The 24508-nt window shown below is 38.4% G+C and overlaps 1 protein-coding gene across 1 annotated transcript in view; it reads left to right on the forward strand.

The window, feature by feature from the left end:
* Positions 1 to 771: 771 nt before the first annotated feature.
* The window catches only part of ANKRD50 (ankyrin repeat domain containing 50), a gene marked incomplete at both ends in the record, with an annotated part of 34071 nt that continues 10334 nt past the window's right edge, over positions 772 to 24508 (forward strand). Inside the window, 2 exons of the mRNA XM_079534823.1 lie at positions 772 to 1250; positions 23405 to 23634. Coding sequence (XP_079390949.1) covers positions 772 to 1250; positions 23405 to 23634 — 709 coding nt within the window. The remainder of the gene's footprint in view (positions 1251 to 23404; positions 23635 to 24508) is intronic.

A 24508-nucleotide genomic window follows, 5' to 3' on the forward strand; every position in this document is an offset into this window, starting at 1 on the left:
GACGTCTCTCGATTAAGATACCTGAGAACAGGTTCAGTAAGAATCCAGGTTGTTGAAGAAGACGCTTGCGAATATACTGAAATGAGAAGTTGTAAACACTTTTTTCCCTTTCATCTCTACTGCCTAAGAAACCATAATCCAAAGCACTTCTGAGACGCTTGCCCAGATACGTGAAGTCTGCAAAGTTTCTTGTCCAAACTGACCGTTTCTCAGTAAGTTGTGCATATCCACATGGTTGGGATATGTATATAGTACTCTGAAGAAGAATTGCTTTCTGTATAAAATTCCCAGCAGGAACATTTTGTTATGGACAGCTTTTTCTGGATTTATATCCGGAGAGATTAATGCCTAGAGTTGAAAGGCATTTAGTATACACTGAAAAGCTGGCTTCCCTTCAGTTTTTCCAGATGTAGTGTCTCCCCTGTATGCTGGGAACGTGCACAACTGCATAAACTACAGATGTAGCCATGGAGCTGTGTGGACTTTTGAGCCATAGGAAAAGTATTGTTGAGCGTTGGTATCAGATGCTGCTTCATGATGTCAGCTGAGCGGTGATTGTGTTTCACTACTTGTAACAGCATTCAAATGGAGTAACACCCTTTGCGAGAAGATGCTGTTAAGTGTTATGTGGAAGGTTAACTGATTATATTATGCGTTGTCAAGTTCTGAGCAGAAGATCTTCCTCTGCAAGATGAACCCCTGCCTTCCTGTGCTAAGATGTTGAAGGTGTACTACTGCTTATGACAAGTCCAAGAGAAGAAGCTTTGTAAAATGGCTCAAACCAGCTTGCTACAGGGAAAGCAGTTTTACTGTAGGGAGTGGGTTTTCCACAAACTTCAGCACTGCCTCCAGGAGAAAGCTAACTGCAGCGGTAGTGCTGCCAACAAACCATCTCTTGCAGCGAGTTCTGGGAATAATACTGGTGTTGTCTCTGGGAGAGGAGCTGCCTGGGGTGTATTGTTGGTAGGAGGGCCCGGTAGTGGGAAGACAGCCCTTTGTACTGAGTTACTCTGGCCAAGCTCACCTGCGAACCTACAAAGAGGCTTACATCGGCAAGCCCTAGCCTTCCATTTCTGCAGAGCCCAGGACTCTGACACTCTGTGTGTTGGAGGGTTTATCAGAGGTTTAGTTGCACAGATCTGCCGCAGTGGACTGATCCAGGGATATGAGGACAAACTAAGAGATCCTGCCATTCAAAGCCTCTTGCAACCCGGGGAATGTGAGAGGAACCCTGCTGAAGCATTTAAAAGGTAAAAACTAATAAACAAAAAAGCCTTGCCTAAAGCAAAAGCCAAATAATAATTAAAAAAAAAAACCTTGTTTCTATTTAGGCTTTGCTTCCAAAGAGTCTACAGTACAGAGGGTTATTACATGCCTGTCTCTTGGTTTGTTATCTCTGCAGATTACTTAGAGCTTTCAGACCTACTGTGGAAAAATGAAGTTTGTCCTTATAGCTGATATAAATAAATATTTGCTTTTAAAATAAAATTTACTATTGATAGTGAGTTTATTTACATTACTTTAAAGTAATGGACTTAAGGGTGGACAATAGCTAGGATAAAGTCGGTGGCCTTCATGTTCTGTTAAAGGTAGGGTAGTTATTCACAGATGTGAAACAGACCTTTTAGGACCCTTGTGAAAGCTTCCAACACTGTTCTTTGTCAGAGAGGAAACTGGACTAATGGATCTCTGGGTCTGATCCAGCACATCAGTTTTATGTTTGTCTAAAAACATGTGGTAGGAAAATGTCAGTTAACTCCTGATGTTACTTCTCACAGTGTGGATGAATTATGTCATCTTTATCACTATTTATAAAATAAAGGCTTTAAAGTAGTAGGTGGATCAGAAACTCATCAAGAGAGTTTACCTTCCTCCTTCTTAGAACATGTGTCAGCTAAGCTGAATAAAAATATTAATTTACCAAAGTTTTTTCCAGCATGTTGTTGGGAATTGTATTTCTCTGAGAGTACTTGTGGTGTATCCATATCCCTTAAAGTAGTCTGCCATCTTGAGCATGGCATTCACATCAGTGTTCCTTTGGATCACAGTGAAGGAAAATCCGGCAGGGTTAAGCAGTAGAATTTCTGCTGGTTGTTAGCTAACCTGAAATTTCTTACTGTTACATGGTGGTTTAACTGTTGTTTTTCTTCTTCGAGGACTGAGACTGGTCAAACAGATACCGAGGTTGAACACAGTGCTTGATCTTAATGTCATGATGCTGGAGAAGAGCCTTCCAGCTCTGGTGGCTGTGCTACCCTTGCCTGGTTAATAAACAGGATGCAAATCTACGTTGTTCGCAGCGTAGTGTCTTCGAAATAAGCAGACTAAACTAAGACTAATTCTGAATGATTGTTGTTGTTGCTAACTAAAGATGCAACTTCTAGCAACTCTTAAGGTCCTAATTCCAGAACTATTAAGTCCTCTCGGTCTCTAATGGCTAAAAAGTGGGAAAATTGTCTATAAACAGAATAACAGACTGTCTGGCTTTAAGCAGTCTTTTAAAGACATGGAAGTGGATTAATCTGGTGAATGAGAGCTTGTTTACATTTAAACATCTATTACCAAGAAATCTTACTAATTTAGAGCAAATTCTAAGAACCTGAACCTTGCCTTTATTCTAAGCACAACTAGCTTGCTCAGAAAAACTGTGGCTAAGTAAGTGTCCTTAGACAAAAATGCAGCACAGAAATATAAAAGATAATTGTAAGCTAGACTTAGCTTTTGAGATAAGACTGCTTTATGAATGCAAGATTTAATGATGGGCTGTTTGAGAATTTAGGTGTTTCTACAGGATTGTTGGCTTTGTATTGGAAAAATGAGGTGACAGCATTCGGTAGCAGTCTCAATTTTTTTAGCAGTGATTGTACCCTCTTAAGCTAAAAATACTGAACAAAGTGCAGCAGCTTCAGTCAAGTGTTTATTTTTATTACAATTTTGTTTTTATTACAATTTTGTTTTGTCTCTTGCTGCCCACCAACCCTGGTCTCCTGCTCCCAAAAGCAGCTGTGGTAGCTGATATTCATCTTCAGATTTAAGGGAGATGAGATGTTAGTGCTGAGGTGCTGTATGTTTTCACTGCTATGGCAGGGGACCAGCAGGTGGCTGCTGACAGCAGTGCCAGGAGCTGGTTCTGCTGCCCATATGGTGTAATCCCAGTGCACAGACATAAGGAACGTGGCAATACCTCCTCACCCTGACGTACCTCAATCACTTGCTAATATATAAAGCGTGGGAGAAATATTTATCAGAAATATAAGCTTTGTTCACAAGCTCCAAGATATAATATTCCAGACATATCCCAGTCCAGTACATTTATGTATGTTTCCTGCTAAATGCAAGCTGTATGTGAGCTTGAAGAAGACTTAACAGTCAGCTGATGGCCTTTCCTATTGAATAATGGCCCTGAAATGACACAAAGCTTCCATCTCAATGCTCCATTGACTTTACCTTATTTTAATTTTCTTTCTTCAGTAGAAGACGGCAAAGACCTTTCTTTAAAATTACTGTCAGTCTTTTCTCTGCTTTGCACAGCAGCTGTAGCCCAGCTATGCCTTCATTGCCTAAAATGGAAAGTCTTCTCTTTATAAGTGCTAAGCAAGCTCACACTTTTCTATTTTTGTGCTAATTTTCCTAGAAGTAGAAAGAAAGATAACTTGCCAGTGCCTTGTAAAGTGTCAGTTTATAAACAATGTAATTCTTTAGTCACTTTAGCCACTACTAAATCTTCTCATGATGAGCATTTTTAAACAGATTTCCAGAAAACCTTATGGTGCCCTGTGCAAGTGGTTACCCATAGAGCTAAGTCTTTTCCTTATTTGAATCTCTGCTCTTTAAAAAAAAAAAAAATCTAATGTATTTATAATCTTTAAGTGCTCTAAAAATTCTTTCAGGATTGGATCTTACCAAATTGCAGGTCTGGAAGGTTTGCTATGTACAAGTGTATTTGGCAACTGTTGCTATCCTGACAGCTGAGAGAAAGAAGAGCTACTTATGGCACTGCTTCTGAGGCATTTCTCCGTGCATGTGGTTCTGGAGCATGAAGCGGTCTTAAAAACATGAGGGAGAAAGCCGAAATCTCATGTTCAAATTTTAAGTGAAAATTAAGACGAAAGCGTAAAGAAAATGAAAAAAATATTGCATGTTCCAAAATTCAATGTGTTTAACTGAACAAATTTAATCAAAAAAGGGCTGTTAAGTTTTTCTTCCCCATATGAATAGAAAAATTAGAACCAGAATACCCCCGGATTTTGCCAGACTACACCTAGAGTTGTGAATGGGGGTTATTTTCAGTTCTTTTAGAGCAATCTTACATTTCCAGTAACTGGTAGGGATACAGGGAGCTGTCTGTTCAAAGCTATAAGGAAATAGTGGAAGTCAGATACAAACCGTGGATAGTACTGAAATGGTTTAAGCTTTGGTGTAAAATAACTCTTATCCTAGTTTGTTTTTCAGAAAAAAGCGATAGCATTATACCAGGCAAGAGGGAAAGAGTGCATCTGCTGAGTGTTGGACTGCATCTGGTATTAGGGACAGAAGAATGGGGTTGGTTAGGTCCCAGCCCAGAAAACTGGACTGTGCTGGAGGTGTGGGACCAGTTTACACCACACAGCTGATTTCATTTCCAGCCTGTTGTTGCTCTGAGTTTGAAAGACATCCAGGACCAGAGCTCATGAGTCAATTTCAGAGAGAGAACATCTGTCTGTTAAATAACATCACATTGTTAAGTTTGTAGTGTGTGTGTGTTGGTCTGGTACAAACTTAAGGAAAAGTCTGGATGTTGTCTAATGTTTGGGTGAATTGATGAAGTGAATAAATACCTCAAAATGGTGAATTACCACGTCTCTTGGAAGGCTGGTGTGAATGGAGCTGCTTTCCTCTCACAGTGAAGTTACCTTCTGTCTTCTGCATCTCTTTTTAAGAGGCTTCAAGTCAAGTCTTGTGAGATTTTGCACAAATGCTGAATGATGCCTTGAAACAGTGGTTGAGCACCTGGCAGAGAGGCAGGGCTAACCCGGGGGAGCTCAGGTGCATGCAGTGTATCTGAGTGACCAGAAGGGGTGGAGCCAGGATCCATCCCTTCCCAGCCCTCATTTGAGGATTGGCAGTGGAGGCAAGGGGATCTTGCTGCACTTTCTATCACGTTACAGGTCTGTTATGATTTTTTTTATTTGCCCTAGAACTTTTAGTATTAAGGGATACCTATACAACTACTTTAACGTAAGATGGACTTATCAAAGGGATGTACGTACTAGAAAAGCGAAGCTGAAAATTCTGATCTTTACTTGTTCGCATTGCTGAAATTGTATTCTCATGTAGCTAGCTGTCCTAGATCACTAGGGACCCAAGAAAAGAGCAAAAATGTTGAGTGCTCTTCTGTGAAGTTTTTATGCAGTAGCATATGCAAGCGCATGTTATATCTTCACCAAGAAATGAATGTAGCAGAAAGAACACAATAGTAATGTCTTCCTCTGTGTTTCTTACACTTCATCTGTTCTACTTATTTGAAAAATAGTTCCTGTGAAGAGTTAACTAAAATAAGCAGCTGACAAGAGTCACCTATACCGTGTATCAACCCAAATTCTGGAATTTTCAGTCAAAGCTAACAGGCACTTTTATCCACCCTCCACTCCCTTACCTGTGTTGGATTTCCATGTCGGCAATTTTATTTCTTTCTACCACTCTGTTCTCTGCCAAGAGTTGTGAATGGTTGGAAGGGTATAAATTTCAGGTGTACAAAAGAGTTTTCAGTAAGGGGAAAATTCTAGGCTGTTGTAGAGGTTTGTTTCGCAAATATTCTGTGATAGTTGTCCAAGGTCTTTAAATCTGCAATATGAAATGCCATTTTTCTTGCAATATGTTTGGAATAGATGAAGGTAAAGGTTTAGAAAATGAGTCTTATGTGGTAAGATGAAATGTGTTGAAGCTGTTCTTTTTGAAACTCCTTGTATGATCCTTGAAGCCAGTAATATAATTAAAATTATCATTGATTGTGTGGACTTGATGGAGCAATTAACTACTGGGCCTCTTCACTTTTTCAGAGTAGCTTATTCATAGTTGTAAAAATTTTTTTTTTTTTTGAGTAAATCTGAAAAGATGAGGGCCAGCTCCTTTCCTTTACTTTCTCTTTTTTTTTTTTTTTTCTTGTATCAATTTATTTTCACATTGCCTTTAGCTAGTAAGTTTCAAACCCACCTTGATGGCTGAGGCAAGAGGTTAATTAGAGCATCCCAACTTTCATGAGAGCAAGAGGAGTTGCTCTTTGTAAAGTATTTAACTTTGTGTTTTTCTTGCTAGTGGCAAGTATATGCTTCTGCTGCTGTCTGTAGCTGGTAATTTATTGTAGTTTTATTGACAACAAAATTTGTGATTGCTGCGAAAGTAGTCATAGCATCATAGAATGGCTTGGTTTGGAGAAGATCATCTAGTCCCACCCCCCTGCTGTGGGCTGGTTGCCCCCACTGGATCAGGCTGCCCAGGGCCCCCATTCAGCTTGGCCTTCAGCGCCTGCAGGGATGGGGCATCTACAGCTTCTCTGGGCAGCCTGTTCAAATAAGCAGTATTTGTTTTACTCTGAAGGTAGTGAGGGGGTAGTGTGGTATTTACTTTGTGGGGTTTTTTGTGTAAATGCATTTAGTAAAAATATGTTTCTACCATGACCTTAGGAAGTACGTGGAGAGGCAGCATACTAGAAACAGTTACAGGTGCCTGGGCTCATTTTTTTTGGGAGACTTGAACCTATTGGAATTTCTGCTAATTTATTCTGTAAAACATTAGTAATTCAGTCTTAATCTTTCTATATAAAAGAGTTGCTTGACTTTTTTCATCCAAGTCTCAGACTCTCTGGAGGTGATCTGCGTTTTAGCTCTGATCACCTGCTGGCTGCAAGGGACTGCACAGGCCTTCCTGCTGCCTCTGCAGCACCAGTACAATTTTGTAGCTATAGCTTTGCCCCAATTGCAAGGTACCATGAACGTGAATCTTGTCAGACTCTTAATTTCATGTAGCTATAAACAATAGAAATAAAGCCAAAACCTGTGTCCTGTTTCAGTGGAAAATCTGAAGGCATAATGAATTAATTTACAGGATCCTTTTAAGAACTTCACAGTGTTTATTCATTTACCACATGTAAAGTTCAAACATACAAGTAACTGACTTCCACCTAGATAGAGAAGGGAGGGTTGGAGGTCACCTCAGAAAATGAAGTCCATGTCCTTGTTCCAGGCAGAAGCAGCCAAGTCTGAGAGATATGCTTGTTTCATCTACTCTGAGAAAAATTCCCATATGCCTAACTTAAGCTTTTTTTACTCTAATCTGAGCTTGTTACTAATGTTACTAATTATGGTATTCTCCAGAGATGTGGAGAATAGATTCCTTCGTCTTGTGACAGCTTTTTACCTATACGAATACCATCTAATTTCTTTTATCTCATAATTAAGTTCCATAATGCTCATGGGTTAGAGCTTCCTCAAAGGTCACACCTAAGAATGTGGCACTAAAAAAAATTCCTTGGCTAAATTAAGGTTTGTTTTTTTTTTTTTTTTTGTATCTAGATGGAAATGTCATTAACAAAATTTTAGATGTGTACGTGTATATCATTTTACTTCTATACATTCTCAGAATTGTGTCTGTTCCTATATCATTCCCTTATGCTTGACTGGAATCCTGAAGTGAGTTGGATCCTAGCCCAGAGAAGCTTGAACTGGTACAAGATTGAATTCTGCTTAAAATAGTGGCCATAACCTTTTCAGTTAAAAGCAATCTCAGAGATGATTTGTTTTGTCCTGGGTACCTTTTGTAATCATCCAAGGATTGATACATCTGTGAATTGTTCAAGATCTTAGCACCTGCAACTTGCCAAAGGAGAAGCAGGTTTCTAAAGAGTCACAGAATCGTAGAATGGTTTGCGTTGGAAGGGACCTTTAAACTCATCTAGTTCCAACCCCCATTCAATAGGCAGGCGTACCTCTAGACCAGGTTGCTCGAAGCTCCATCCAACCTGGCCTTGAATGCTTCCAGGGAGGGTGCATTCACAATCTCACTGGGCAGCCTTTTCCAATGTCTTACCACCTCATAGTGAAGGATTTCTTCCTGATATCTAAATCTACTCTCATCCAGTTTAAAACTGTTTCTCCTTGTGCTGTCACTACATGACCTCCTATTACGTTTTTGCTTTCCGGGAGGTAGTGGAAGGAGAGCGCCTTGAGTACTTTGTTTAGTTTTGGGCCCCTCATTATAAGAAAGACATCAAGGCCTTGGAGCATGCCCAAAGAAGTCAACAAAGCTGGCAAGGGGTCTGGAGCATGAGTCTTATGGGGAGTCTGTGAGAGAGCTGGGATTGTACAGTCTGGAGAAGAGGAGGCTCAAGGGAGACCTTATTGCTCTTTGCAACTACCTGAAAGGAAGTTGCAGTGAGGTGGGGGTCAATCTCTTCTCCCTCATAACTAGCGATAACCAGGGGAGGTTCAGGTTGAATAGTAGGAATCATTTATTGTCAGAAAGAGTAGTGATTCATTGGTACAGGCTGCCCAGGGAGGTGGTGGAGTCACCGTCCCTGGAGGTCTCAAGAAATGTGGAGATGTGGTTCTTAAGAGACATAGGGAAATATTGGTGGTAGATGAATAATCAGACTACATGATTTTGGCCTTTTCCGACCTTGGTGATTCACTGATTGTAAGAGTTGTGGAGCTCAACAAACTTACTTCTTTTGAAATTGTACCTTTTTCCCTTATTCAACTAGGGGAAACAGTATGGCACTGTTTCTATCTACTTTTCAGAGAATTTGGAGGAGAATTAATTTTGATTGCTGCCATGAGGGATATAGACTTTTTAATTAATGGTGATAAAGTTTATAAATGTGATGGAAAAAATTGTCTTCTGAAACCTTTCTGCTGTCATTGCATTGATTCTGATTACAGCTAATCATTGAGACTTTGTAGAAAGCCATGTATTCCCTTGCTGTCCCCTCCAGAATTTTAGAAAGCTTTTTTCTACTTTTTTTTTTTTTTTTTTTTTTTTTTTCCACTATTGTTGTTACATCTTCCTTCCCCTATATATTTCAGAATATAGATATTGGGTCTTAAAGGCTGGAGAAGAGTTCTAGGCTAAGAATTCCTAATTTACAAAGCATATGCAGGAGGGTAGCTGGAGTAGCCTTCTGAATCCTATCCTTTTTTAAAATTTAAATTTGGTGGTTTGTCCCATGTAGTCTAATTTTGAAGTTCTGTGGAAGTTGGGTGTTGGAATGACAGGTTCTCAGCTCTGTGACTACAGGTTGAATTAGTGAAAATACTTCAGTCTTTCTACTTTTTGAAAATTATGAGACTACCACTGCTGGTATTTTGTACTCAGCCATAATGGAATAAATACCAGAAAGGACATTGAGGTGCTGGAGCAGGTCCAAGGAAGGGCAACAGAGCTGGTGAAGGGCTTGAAGAATATGTGCATGGAGAGTATGAGGAGCGACTGAAGGATCTGGGGCTGTTTGGTCTGGGGAAAAGGAGGCTGAGGGGAGGGAGACCTTGCTCTCTTCCAATATCTGAAAGGTGCTTACAGCGAGAGCGGGGTTGGTCTCTTCTCACTGGTGACAGGTGACAGGATGAGGGGGAGTGGCCTGAAGTTGCACCAGAGTAAGTTTAGGTTGGATATCAGGAAACACTTCTTTACAGAAAGCGTTGTTAAGCACTGGAATAGGCTCCCCAGGGAGGTGGTTGAGTCACCATCCCAGTGGAGGGTTGTTAGAGTTAGGATATTATAGTTAGATTGTGGTGGACTTGATGATGTTTAAGGTCTTTTCCAACCTGAGCAATTCTATGATTCTGTAATTAGATCTTTTAATACCTGATTTCTTAACGTCAGAAGTATCTATCTTCAAAATCAAGTGGCTAAGGGACTCTTTAATTAAAATATTTACTAAAGATCTGCTTAAACAGCACAAGTTCTGCGGGTTTCATCAGAAAGTCTGGATGGTTTTTCTGACTTTAGCTCCCTAGTAGGGTATTGTTCATATTGTGGGGCTTAAACTTAGTGATTGTGTAGGGGGAGACGTAAAATATTAAAAACAGCAGACAGCTTTCACAGCCCAAAGTCTTTTACTACTCTTCATAGGAAGCAGCTGCGTGTAAGCTGATATCTGCAAGATCAAAAGATCTTTTGAGATCTAATGAAGAAAAATGGTGTACAAGACAGTTTGTATGAAAGAAGTAAGGAACAGCATAAGAAAATCTTACACAGAACTTTAGTACAATCTCCTGCGTGGTGGTATGCTTTGAAGATGTAAGCAACTACAATGAGTGAATACTAAATGTGTGGTAAAATGCTGCTGGTCTTCAGTGTGTGGCTTACCAATTACAGCAGTTCAAGTAATTACTAATTTCTGTGCCAATTTTCAGTTTTGTGTAGTATGAATCTGTTAATTTAGAAGTATTTACATGCTTTCATTGTGTACCTTATGGAGACTTACAGTAAAGATAAAAATCTGTCTATATTTCAATTACTCAGTAGCACAACTTTATGCTCAGAAATGCTGTAGGAGCAGAACACTAACAGAAGTTCTTAGCAATTTATGGGTATAGGGAGAAACTAGGTTTTTCTAAGAACTTGCACAAGAGGTTAAAACAGTCTGCTAACTCAGCTTGTATTTCCACCGTGTTGAAATTGATGTTCTGGAAGGTTAATTGGTGTTTTGGAAGCTCAGTCTGTTGAAAGTATTTCTGATTCCTGTAGTCCATGTAGTGTTTAACTGATGCTTTGGGCTTTTGCTGTTGCTGGGTTTCATAGGAGATTCTGTGTTCACATGCTCTACACTATTAGAAAGTTGAGCATTGCATGAAGCTTAAGTACTTTGTGGCATGTTTCTCTTTAGGCTTTTCCCTTAAATCTGTGGAGTTAGTGGGTCACGTAGCAACAGCTGGTGTTTCTGCAAGAGTAAGTTGTATGTTGTTCTTTCACTGTATGGAAGCACAGCATACAAGGTGAACGTAATACCATTTAAGGTTTTAACCTTTTCAGTTTGAATTAACATAAGAAAGTTTCCCTGAGGCATTTTAATAATGACAACTTACATAGGCCTTTTTGTCTTCTACTTCTATAGGCATTAACATTTTGCCTTTAATCTATGTGGCTCAGTCTTAAATCTTGCAGGTTTCCCTATAAGCCGTTTAGTTAGATGGACCTTCATAGCAATTCTCACTTGTTAATTATTTCCCTTCCCTCCTGTTTTCTATGCACATGTTCATAGCTTGTGCAAGGGTTTAAGTTTCTTTTTTGTTCCTTTCTAATGAAAAAAAATGAAAAGGATTTGGAGGATTGTGGAGCAGAAGGGATTTAGTGTCTAAGATACTGGGAAAAGTTACCATTGAAATATCTCTTTTTGAAAGTGTTAGTGAAGCAGTGCATTGAAGAGGTTTCAGTTTCTTCTATGTGATGATGTGTACAATGCACTGGGAATGTTCAGAAACCTTCCAAATGCTAAGAGAAGGTGTGTTTTAAATATTTAATGCAGAAATACTCCAGGACTGATGAATCACCAGTCGGAAAGAAATAAGGAAAAAAAGTGATTTAAAAATAATAATGATTGAACACCTATATATATATATATATATATATCCTTATTTCAAAGGTGTTGCGGGGGAAACATTGTAAAGAATGTAGGTGGGTGAGTTCCTGGTACATTTGAATGACATCAGAATGTAGCAGAATAGCATGAAAGAACTGAAAATGAAATTGCGGAGAGAACCAATAGGGAAATTTTACGTAGCTAATGGAGCAAATGGTGCAGAACACTTGCAGTCAGAGTTCTCTCCATAGTGCATTTGCAAATGCCTTCACACAAAGGAAGGACCAAAGTATCTTTGATAGAAGGTGATTACTCTTGGCTCAGTTTTGGTTGCTGTTGTTTCAATGGACAGGAGTGGGAATTAAGGATTGTATGTGAGTGGACTTCCAGGTCAGCGGTCATTGTAGCATCTTTTCCTTTTTTTTTTTTTTTTTTTTTCCTCTCACTTTTGTCACATGCTAAAGAGAATTGGTTATAGTGGTGCACATGCAGAGGACAAAAAAAAATGCCAACCACCTTGCACAGAAGCAAGTTTGTGTGCTAAAGTTCTGTGGTTGTCTTAGATGAAAAGTTTGTAGGAAGCAGCATCCAGGACATGGATTTGTCTTGGAAAAAGAAAACTTTTGTTAGTGAAAATAGTGGCTGTGTAGAGATGGCTTTAACAAGTGGATATGAATGAACCTCACAAGGGAAAACTGCTGAGAAAAGGATTACAACATGATTTCAGTCTTAAAGCAGCTAATTAACAAATCTTGGATCAACTGCATTAACTCTCCTGTAGTGATATAAATCATTAGTCTGTCTACCCTTTTTTTGCGCTTTCAAAAGTGCTGTTCAGCAGGACAGTGGAAAAAAGGTGTATTTGTGGGGCAAGTGAGGTGAGAGGAATTGTCCTATGACTATGTGTTACGCTGTATAAGTGAAGGAGCATTAACGCTGCCTTCTCTACCAGATATGTGCTTAAGTAGTCAGCAAAGCAAAAAATGTTAAGTTTCCTTACAGTTGTCTTGGTGTAAGTTATAGGAATTGTACCAACACATCCTAGCTTTGCCAGTCCTGCCGAAGCTTGGGTGAACTTTCCCAACTTTTACAGCATTCTTTTGCCAATTGTTTGGTTTCAGTAGTTTTACTTTGTATTGGATAGTGCTGCTGTGTTCTTTGCTTTGGCTTTGATCCATTTAATTTGTTGTTTTTAAAAAGAGGATTTTTTCCTGCAGTGGATTTATAGCATGTACTGCATGTTAATATTAAGCTCAATTTTTAAAACTTCAGGTGTACTTTATTTTTTTCTTAGTGCCCTGTATTTTAATTTGTGTTAAAGATGCTTTTGACAGTAAACTCTTTTTGTTGTATAGAGTGTTATGGATGAAAGAAGATCAAGTGAAATACATTACCTTTTGTAGTTAAGACCAAAAATAGATCTAATTAAATATATAGCTCCAGAATTGGTTCCAAAGCTAAATGCACCACTGCTGTGAGGTAATAGAATCAGGTGAACATGGTGCTAATCTGGCAGTGTGTTTTTAAAGCAAATTACAAAGAGCTAAAAGGGACCCATAGGAGGCATAAAGTCAAGAGAAGCTGTATCTTTTGGAGGATGGTGGGTGAGAAAGGGGAAGAAAAAAAAAAAAAAAAAAAAAAAAGCCCAACAACTTTACAAGGTTATTAATATGGACTCTGAGTGATATAGGAGGTACATCTGCTTTGTTTTCTACTTTTGGGAGTGTGGTAGAGTAATTTTGACTGGGGCGCATAAAAGCTGCTCCATCTGCTGCCTCTTCAGATAAGACACTGCAATTAAGGGTTAGGACAATCCCTTCAACTTGAGAAAATAATTTGGAAAAAAGATGCATGGTAATGCAAATATAGAAGGAAAGCTGTCTTAAGTGCATGACTCATAAGGTAAACTCTTAACAGCTTTTCATCTAGTATTTGTGCAGAGGATTTTCTGAGAATGAGGTTAGTATTATCCTGTGATCAGTACAATGATCTGAAGTAGGGGGTGCAAGAAATGAGAACGGTGGGTATATAGCAAGCTCACCAGGGAATGACAGAGATTTCAGAGTTTTCACTGTTTGTTCAGTTTCCACCATTTCAGGATCCCCACTTGAAGAAGTTCATCCCTACAGCCCTTGCAACACCTCTTCTTTGTGCATCCTGATTAATAATGCATTTTTCATCTGAAATCAGGTGTGTAAGAAAAATAACATTGTGATTGTCGGGGTGACTGTTAGCTATCGTAGTAACTGACTGGTTTTGTGTTGTCCACGCTAAGCTGTTGTCTTTTGTCACACAGTTATGGGGCAGCAGAAAATAAATCTGGCTGGACGGTAAACTAGGATGTAGCCTAACAAAAGCCACTCAGTTGAGTGTATCCAGTGTAGTTTTCTAATTGTCTCCTCTGTTGTTTTGTTTTAGTTTTTAGGGATAACACTTCTCTCATGTCAACAAATAAAATTGTATACATGGAAAGCAAAGTCTATCTCTTCAGCTGTTTATTTATGTTCTGCATAAGTTGAGGTACAAGGAAGAAATGGATTTTGTCTGCCTCCAAAACACAGAATAATGCCAACAAATTAAAATGCCTGTTAGGCTACAAGAATTTGTATTCAGCTGTATATTAACCTCTATAGATAACACTACTTCTAGTTGAAGCTAGATTTGATTAACAAATAGAGGTTAATTTTTATATGAAAGAACTAAAGGACCAAATGATTGATGAGAAAAACTGAGAAGACTATATTTTTACTTTGCTGTACCTTTCATTTCATAAATGATTTAAATCTTACTTTGCAATTTTAATATGTTCTCTTGCATATATGAGCTTGTTAGTTTTTGTTATTATGGTACCCTATAGCTACCTTTTGCATTTCAACTGGAGACTTCTGAGTATATACAAATGTATTATCATAACTTCTCACAGGTGTAAAAAAAAAAAAAATGTGCCTTATGGGTAACTCTCTCATTTCAACTTGTAACTTACAGTGAGCCTGATTTGATACTTTCTTCTCATGCATTGATGTAAAACGCAGTTTCTTTGACTTTTTTTTTTTTAAAGTAAGTTATTCATATAGACAGTGAGAGTATAATTGATTTTTCAGAAAGAAAAGCAATGATTTTCTAGCCTAACAAGAGGCATCTTTTAAGCTACACACAACTGATGACGAATCCTGGGGATAAATATAAATAAGAGTAACATGGACAGTAGCTCAAAAACTGGAGGTGGAGGAGGGGAGAAATGAAGGGTATTCAGGTGGCGTCATGGGACGGACAAAGAAGATGAGGCAGTTAATCAACTGTCATGAATATCTTTAATAGAAAAAAAGGTATGGGGTATAAAGAGACAGAACTGGAAATCTTAGTACACAGAGTCAAGGTTGATTTAAATGCTTTTAAAGATCTCTCAGGATAACTTGTGTGACTGGTGTTTTAAAAAAAAACAGCTTGTTTAGGAGTTGCTTTCTATATTGTAAGCTTGCTTTGAGTTCTAGAATAAACTAAATTTAAAATTACTGTAAAGTCTGTCAATGAAGAAATGCATTTCATGTGGGGATAGTTTTGTACATATGTATATCTATTTAAAGGATGAAGGTAGCACTTTATTGGAAAAAATAGACCTACCCTATTAGACTATCTTGTCTATTTTAAAGATTATCTGTATTGGCAGATTATAATTGTGGTCAGTAACTGAGAAATTCCCTTACCTCTCAACTGTGTTTTTCTAAAACCTAAATGTTTTACTCTATCAAACCAGCAAGATCAAGTAAACTGACTTTCTTTAAGAGAATAAATGAGTTGTCCATAGCATAGGCTTTGGGTGAGAATGTCTATGTGGCGGAAGATATTGAATTGTCGTAATAGGTAGGAGATGAACATTATCTGGGAAATAAGAGTCTGTCAGTGATAGATTTCTAGTGTGAGAGAGGAGAAAATAATGAATAGAAGGACAGAAATCTGCTTCCAGCAGATTGGAAAGAATCAGATGAGAAGATGAAGAGCAGCTTTTGTTGATGGTGACTGTGAAATGATCTTAAACGCGTGATTTTTAGAAGAGAAAGAACAAACTAAAAGCAGTGGACTTTGCTCTCAGGTAATTTGTGGGTGAGGTCTTGTGACTGCAAGTATAAAGAAAGGAAGGAATTAGCTGGAAAGAATACTAAGGTCTCAAATCCCGGTGTATTAAATAGCAGTTTAGTGAGACCAAGCTCCTCATCATATGTTAAATCTAAGAACAAAATCAGGAAAGTAGATCAGCTACTGAATATGAATTTAAGATTGCAGAAAAACATCCTGGAAGAAACAGCAACAAAAAAAATATAGAGTAGGTGAGATGATCTTCAACAGTCTATGAGTTGTCACTGTTGTCTTCAAAGGACAGGTTATCTTTTTCAAGATGGCAGAAAATGTGGTCTTGAAAGAAGAAGATACTTAATGTTTTGCTTTATAAAGGGATAAAAAGACATTAGAGAATTGTAGGCCTGTCAGTTGAATAAAAAATGCTGGAACAAATGATCAAGCTATCTGCAAGTGGCTGGAAGATAAGAGTCGAAATGACAGCCAATGTGGCATGACATGGTTTGTTTTTTACAAATCTCACTAATTTCTTGTTGTAGAGGACAATAATAGTACTCGTGGGTAAGGGATAACCATGAATGACATTTTTACTTCCAATAGGCATTGGGGATGTTTATATGATTCTGCTGCAAACAGGCAGTGCTCTAGGTAGACTGGCGTTTGGCTCCACTTGGAGGGATTTGGGTACCTTGGGAGTAACTAGGAGCAGTTCACAGTGACACTGCACATCATGTTGGGCATCACTACCGTCTGTCCTGCATCTGTCCCCTCAGTGGGCTAAGTGACCTCAGCCATTGAAGCATTGTCTGGGAGAATTTGTGTAGGATAAATAACAATTCTATACTGTTTTTTCAGGAAATTCTTTATAGGGGTTCTCATGCTCTCCTCCTCTTTCCCTTTGATAGAAACACAGATTTTTGTATGTTAGACTCTGAGAAGTTAGAACATATTGTGTAAGTAAGAACATAAGGCAAATACCTTCAGATAAAAAAAGAAGTGTGCAAAGACTCAACCTGCTCCTAGCAGCAGGTGTGAGTGGGTTTCAGCCACACTAGTCTTTCCTTAATACAGCTGAGTTGTTTGCAAACTGCTCTAGGCAGTCCAACTATTAGAACCAAAATATTTGCTCTTAAGGCTTCTTTTTCTGAGTAAATCTACCAGTAGATCCACCTGCGGAGCTGTATAGAAGAAAATTACTTATATATTTGTATGAGACAGTGGGAGATCTCTAATCAATAAGCAGGGGTCCAGCATGCTGTGTTTGTGTAAGTGATGGTGCTGGCTGTATGATAAACTCTGCTTTTGTCTGGCTCTATACCCTGGAGCTAGCTTTTGTGCTCTCCTTGTGGGATTGCAGCTCTGCTTTACAATGGCAGATAAAACTCAGGTTACTCCAAGGCACTGCAGGATCAGGTGCTGAATTGCACAGCATGCCTTGCCTGCCGTTTCTAATTTGCCGGTCTGAAAAGCCTGGACCTGAAATTTACATGCAAACATTGGAGCTTACTTAATGGGTGATTCTCTGCAGGTTTTTTTTCCTTCTTTCTGCTTCATAAGACTTCCTTTTTAAATCTCCCTTCAGTTGGTTAGAACCGCTAGGGCTGGTTTATCTTTCTGTGCAGTCTGTGAATTACCAATTCACTTGAAACAATCACAGGTATTATACTATCGTTCCTTGGTGTGTATAGTTTCAGTATTGTGCTTTGTCAGGAAAGTCATAATCAGTTGCAGGCATGCTTTTATCATGTTGAAATATGGCTGAACAGCCACCTCAATAACTTGACCACATGTCTGAGTATGTACACAGGTGTGCACACAAAATCAAGCCAGGTAATTTTACTTTCACAGAAGGCATCTGTTGAACTTTACCATTAGATTGAGCCTCAATCCGTAATTCAGAAACCATATAACAATTAGTCAGGAAGCGTGATGATCCAGACGAGTAAGCTGCTGCTGGTTGTGATCCAGAGGACCTAGAGGAAAATGTGCGCTGATCTAGAAATAACACCATAGGTGATTTGTGAAGATGCTCTTTTTCTTCTGAGTTCAGCTGCTGCAAGTATTCTCAGGAAGGAGTTAATATTTCATCAATTGACCAGCTAAAACTGTCTGTTTAATTAGAAGTGAAATTTCCCTTTGCCTCTTTCATTGTGACCTGTGTCCCCTATACAGTTCAGAAAACAAAAGAGAAAAATTCAGCACCTGGCTTTATGGATGCATATGCTGAGATGTCTAGCAATATTTAGCACCTTTGTCCTCCCTATCTTCAGTCTGCAAATTAGAAACCAGAATACTGACAACCTCACAAGTTTACATTCTGCTAGTTGACCACTGAAATATAATATACAAATGGTACAGGAGGCAGTGGGAAGAGAGGTGGGCCACTTGCTGTCACATGTGAAAATTTTTTAAGTAGAGATTTAAAGAATAGTGATCTGGAATTCTGAATTTTGCCTTCTATTCTGAAACTGTGGATCAGTGCACTTTAAAGCATGATTATTCCAGTTCCAATGGAGCTAATAAAAATCTCATTGCCTAGAGCTTTATGTCCTTTGGCACTTGTGTCCTTAGGTATTGTGCATTGACCTGGGATTCTCCCTGAAATGATTTTATAAAATAATTCCTTCCAGCTGTGATCTGGAGAGGATTGAGTTTATCTTCCATCAGATAGAGCCACCAGGAGCTGAGTTGGGATGCCTACTAGGCTTCTGCATGTGATTTTTTTAGGCAAAAATTCCAGTAATTCTTACATTGCTGGCAAAAATTGTTATAGCATTAACTTAGTAAGCATAATTGGCTTACTTAAAGTTTCGTTTATGTATTTTGTCTTCCTGAGTTTTCTGATACGGCGTAAATGAAAATGTCTTAAAAGTAGTATAGCAGGCTGCTGTGGTATATCAAGTAGTAAGTCATCCATAAGAAGAATGATGATTCTTTGTTTTTCCAGAGATGAACGCTGATGTTTGAAGAAATGTCTACTTAGCTATTGAAATGTGTGTATGTGAGTATATAGGGAGGTATTTATCCATCCAGTTTATATATAGACATCCTTTACAATTATTTCAGTCTTCAATAACTCTTTAGATAAAATGTGCAGTTTTGTAGGAAATATGCAAGGCAGTCTTATCTCTTGCCAAGGACAACACTGTGTAGTCTCTTTCATGTTAGGAGAATGTTTTATGAGGTTCTATTGGTAAGTTTTTCGCCAATGTAACAATAAATTCAGGTGAAATTCATTGTGATATTGATTACCGATACCAGATGATCAGCTCCATTATGTTGCTTGTAGTTACTAAACTTAGTTTTCTGTGGTATTATGATTAAATGTTTTGTTTTGTTTTGTTTTGTTTTTTCCAATGAATGCAGTTTTCAAAGTTGTTTATCTGAAGTTGGCTGGTATTTTCCAGTACTTAGTGGGATCACAAACTGGGAGTGTGATTTCTTGCAGTTCAGAATAGTTGCAAGCAATGTGGCATTGGTGTTAAATTAATTGTAAGTACCACGTATAAACCACCTCAGTGACAATGACTGTTGTCTTCCTTTTTGAAATGTCAGATATCTTTGGAAAAGAAGAGAATATGCAGAGATGTCTGTAGTGAGGTGCTGGTGGTTTCAAGTAGGAGAATGACAATTTACAAAAATTCTACAACTCCTAACTGAATGGAGGAGACAGATTTGCTAAAGGAGTGGATAACAGCCTTACCTGCCAGGTGACAGTAAACATCACTGCTGAGCATTTAGCTCAGCATGACTTGGAGAAGAATTGCTTTTTTTATACTCTTTTCCTGTAGTGTCATTTTGTGTACGTGTGTGTATATATGTGTTCCTCTATGTCCCTGCTGTTCTACCTGAGCAAAAGATGCCCAGTGCTATGCTAATGTTGTTTGCACCATCTTGGAGACTCATTGCACACTTGGCAAAAGTAGCAGCAAAGCCTGGGAGAAAGCAGGAGGCTCTCTAACCCTCATGAGAAGTTGTTTTGGTTAGCCTGTACAGAAGTAAATTTATAGTGCTGGGGAGGCAGTGTGTGTGCCCAGTCATTGCTCTCTTTGAAAGATAAGTCTATTGCCTGCTTCTTAAAACAACTCTCTTCTAAAAGAACAAACATTGTAAATGTATAATGGGCATATTATGTAATGTATACTACATATATCACACGTATTGGTGTAGTAGTTCTTTGTGACAGCAGTGACTGTAACTGAAATGCAAGTGCTGAACCCTAATATATAGGCAAGAAAGTGGCTTGAAAGGCAATTTGTAAAAGAAATGTCATACTGATATAGAAAACGAAATGCAGGAACAGTAGTAGCAGTTAAACAGTTTCCAAATTCATTTGTATCATTATGAAATTTGAAATATTTTGCATTTTCCTAAAAGTAGCAGTGCTTAGACTTGGACAGGTATTGGATTTCTGTTCCTTGTTTTCTCCTGCTACTTTGTCTAGGAGGTGAGTTTCATACTATTCTTCTGTGTGCTTGCCAGTAGTGAGCACTAGAAGCTGGCTAGAGGAAAGGGACCCTTTTGAGGGATAAGCTTTATTTGTGCTCTAACAGAATTTAAGTGGGGATGTAACTCTGACTTTCCTGTACACCAGAATCAGTCACATTAGGGGCGTTTATAACAAAGTAGGCTTTATCACCCTTCTGCTTCTAGAACTGCTCATTCATTGTTACATGGCATGTTTGCTTTTTTTTTTTTTTTTTTTTTTAACAAGTATGTGCATTCCACTGTGACTTTCAGTCTTTGTGGACACTGCTGCTATCCCTCTACTTTCTTCTGTTGTGTTTCAGCATTTTTGTGGATCCAATCTAAAAATCTCAGGGATAATCATTTGCAGAACTTCAGCCTTGCTGTTATATATTTCTTCCATATGTGGAAAATCATATTTGCATGGGTTCAGTCAACTCAGTAGCAGTCTGAAGAATTTTATGGGAGGGTTCATTGTTCTAAGGACTCTCTATTTGCTTGAGAGCATACAAAACATAGCTCTGCATAAATAAGTCATTACATTACATTCCTGTTTAGCAAATTCCATTATTTAAGATACCTAATTGTGCTGCTTTTTCTAAAGATATTGTAATTTACTTAGCAATTTCTATTTCAGAACTATTTTGTAACAGGGAACTGCTATGTAATGAGAACCACTTTTATATCTGTATTGGCTGTAAAAGTAGTGAAGATAAGGCTGTTTGCTTTTATCCTTTCAGAAGGTAAAGAAAACTCCTCATCTTTTGAAAGGTACACTGCAACTTAAGCAATCTATTACAGTGCTCTGTAGTGGAATCACCATTTACAGAAGTCCACTAGAGACATGTATTCCATGTTGATTGATGTGATTTCCATATGCAAGAAAGATGTTATGGGAGAGTGGGAATTACTAGGTCTTGAACGTCTGAAAAATTTCCCTATTATATTATCTGGCACTACTCTGAATTCAGAGATGGAAAAGTCTAGACAGAAGTGAGGTTATCAAGTGGTTCCTGTGAGCACTTTCAGAGAAAGCTGTATCAGTGTCTTGTCAGTGCCACACTTTGAGTAATATAGCTGTGAGCTAGAAGATGTCGTCATGTCTCATTGAATATGTTCTTGTATGTGTATGTTTATATACATAGGGGTTTTTTCCCCAATGGAATGGAAGTTATGCTACCACTCAGAGATGAAAGTGTTGTGAAGTGGAAGGGATGCCAAGTGGAAAACTAAATCTCTGTTCCGCAAAGCTCCTGCAACCACTGCGGTCTCAGAGATATGGAAAAATGTGATTTAGTGCTTGCGCCTCTTTTTTTTTTAATACATTATTCTTTGGACATTTTCTTCCAACCCTGTTTGGAGGCAGGATGAGCTTTTGGTTTGACCTACTGTGGCCAACTATTGCATACTGTAGAATAATTCAGCAGAATAACTTGGGACTCTTTCCCAGACGTACCTGTTAGCTTCTCTTGGTATTTCCTCCAGGTAAATACTAACACACGAGAACATTGTCAGATTCATCTAAGGTATTGCATAGGTGTTTTGTGACAGTCACTCAGATTTTAGGTGTGATTTTGCATTAAGGTATTATTTATTCACATCTCAAAGCAAAGTAAATAGCTGGGGATACAACACTGTATTCTGCTGGGGAAAGAGGTGGAAAATGGAAAATGATGCAATTTCAGGCTGCCTCCTTTCATTGTGGGGTTGATATCACTTTGGAAAGTAATTTTAGCCTTATGGCTACACTAATTTCCTGCTGTGTAAGTTAGTAGCTGCTTAACTTCCTAGCTTAGAGAGCAGAGATTCTAGCTGTGCTGCAAGCATCTTCTGAAAGAGGGAGCAGCTTTGGGAAGTAACAAAGAATCCAAAATAGTTTTGCATTTCTGGAAATGTGAGGGGCCAGAGTTAAGTATTTAAATGCAACTAATAGTGAAAGCTTTCAGAACTCATCCTTTCTATTCCTTTGGGAAAATGTCACCAACTGCAATAGATTGCCTAGCTGGCTCTGCTGGATCCTGCTGTTATTGTCAACAGCGCACCACTTTTACATTTCCATTTTGCGCTTTTCTCAGGCAGAAAACCAGAAAGCAACATTGTACTAGTGGTGCTTGCAAATCATTTTTGACTCTGGGTGTGTCTTTCCATCAACAGGCAAGATTTGCCGTTGTTCTAATTTGCATGCTTGATAGGTAATAATTAAGTCATCAACCAAAGTGTTCTGAAGATAAATTTGTTCAGTAAAACAAATGAAATATTATTATTAATATGGCCTTAAGTCAAAAGTAGTTGTTATGTCTGTGCCATCTGGACACAAGCATAAAGTCTGCAAAAAGAGGGAACTATCATGCGCATGTATGTATTTATACACTCAGAAAATGAATATATTTCACACCATGCTTAATTTTCTGAGTCTTATTGCTTTAAAGGCAAACATTACTTGTCAAATGTATTTAAAGATCATAGAATGCCCTGGGTTGAAAAGTGCCACAATGATCATCTAGTTTCAACCCCCCTGCTACGTGCAGGGTCGCCAACCACCAGACCAGGCTGCCACATCCAGCCACGGCCTTGCATGCCTCCAGGAATGGGAGATGGGAAATGTATTCAGTGGAACTTAAGGGCCTGAATGAAACTTGTCCACAAAAAAATAGTGTTGCATCGAAATGCTAGAAGGCATGTGGCAGTTACATATAAGCACAGAGTTAGATATCTTTTAACAAGTACTACTAAAAATAATAACTGTACATGCAAATATGAGACAAACTCTGGATATTAGCTGTGCCAATGCATTTATTCAGCTCCTTGTTCTGAGAATGCAAATAATCTTTTTTTCAGTTACGGGGACATGGCAACTCCAATATAAATAAAAAGCAGTACCTCACCAGCCTGTTTGCTAAGAAATTAATTTGCATTTTGTTTAAGTGTGGTACAAGTGCAGAAATTCAGATCTTTGTAAAATTTGCTCACTTGGGGTTAAACTTTTGAGCTCTGATACTTCAGATGTCTTTTTACTTAATTTGATATCATGACCAGCTTCTGATAAGCAATAGTAACAAGTTTGACAGAAAAAAAAGAGTAATGTACTTTTTACATTTTAGGCCAAGTAAATTCTGGCATACTAAACTATGATTTTTCTAAGTATTCTTATGAACATTGAACTATGTTACACTGTTTTAAAGCACTGTTAGAAATATCAAGTTCATTAAAATGTAATTTTGCCTAAGCAAAAATTGCATCACTGCTTATTCAAGTATTTGATATATTGTTACACTTACAAGATTGATTTTTGTTCCTCCTTCCTTGCAGGTGCATTCTGCTTCCTCTTCTGGGAATGAAGCCCCCTCAGCAGAGCCTCTTCTTGCTCGTAGACTCAGTGGATGAGGGCTGCAACATCTCTGAGGGTGAACAGACCTCTACGAGTCTATCTGGAACGATAGCGGAACTGTTAGCTGGCCACTTCGAGTTCTTCCCTCCCTGGTTGCTCCTTCTGTGTTCTGCCCGCAAGCAGAGTAAAGCTGTTACAAAAATGTTTACAGGTAAGTGCAAACCCCGGGAAGCATCATTAACTCTGTCTACAATGAGGAACTGGTATTTACAAAACCCTTGGTGATGGTTGAAAGCACTAATGTGTGCATAGTTCTAAAAAATGATAATGGCAAAAATGGTAATTCTAAAAACTTCACGTTCCAGTTTACCTATCAAAAGCCTGAAGTGGCATTTAGAGGTAAATTATGTCTCTGCAATAGAGCTGTTGGTGGCTTTCAGTTCTCTTTTTGCCTTGCTGCTTCTAAAAAGCTTTGAAACCATGTAGGTAATGTGTAAGTACATAAGTATGTTGGCTGTATATGCCCATTCTTCACAACCTCAAAAGATTTTTTTTCATCTCCTATTAAAATTTTTCCCCTTATATTCAGAAAGCAGTGAATAACCTTTGAAGGTGGAACTTGAGAGGGTAATGCTGTCCATGTGGATTCTTAGCGTATATTTTGGCAAAGGTTACTCGGTAAAGAATTCTTTACAACTTCTTCATCCAGTCTTTACAGTGTCATGAGAACATTTCTTCACTATAATCACATTGTTTCTGGATGTTGTCTGAAATTTAATAAAGGCCAATATCTAGACTGGATTTCAGGCCTATGTATAAAGCCTGTGTGCATTAAGGCAACGATTAGGACAAAAATGTGATTATAGAACATAGACCCATAGGCTTGCTCGTTTCCACTGTGGCAAAAGGTCAATGTGATAATTGCATTCTGGAATGTAGTCCTGTATTAATCAGCAGCAGACATGAACGTTGGTATTTAGGGGTATGTGAGAACTAAAGGAAGCTTTGGAGTAGTTTCATAAGGGCTCTTTTGGATGTTCGTATGGGAATAGTTTCATCAGAGCTTGGCTGATTAGATAGGTTGT

Source organism: Tetrao urogallus (genome assembly GCF_951394365.1).
Source record: "Tetrao urogallus genome assembly, chromosome: 4".
In the NCBI taxonomy this organism is placed as follows: domain Eukaryota; kingdom Metazoa; phylum Chordata; class Aves; order Galliformes; family Phasianidae; genus Tetrao; species Tetrao urogallus.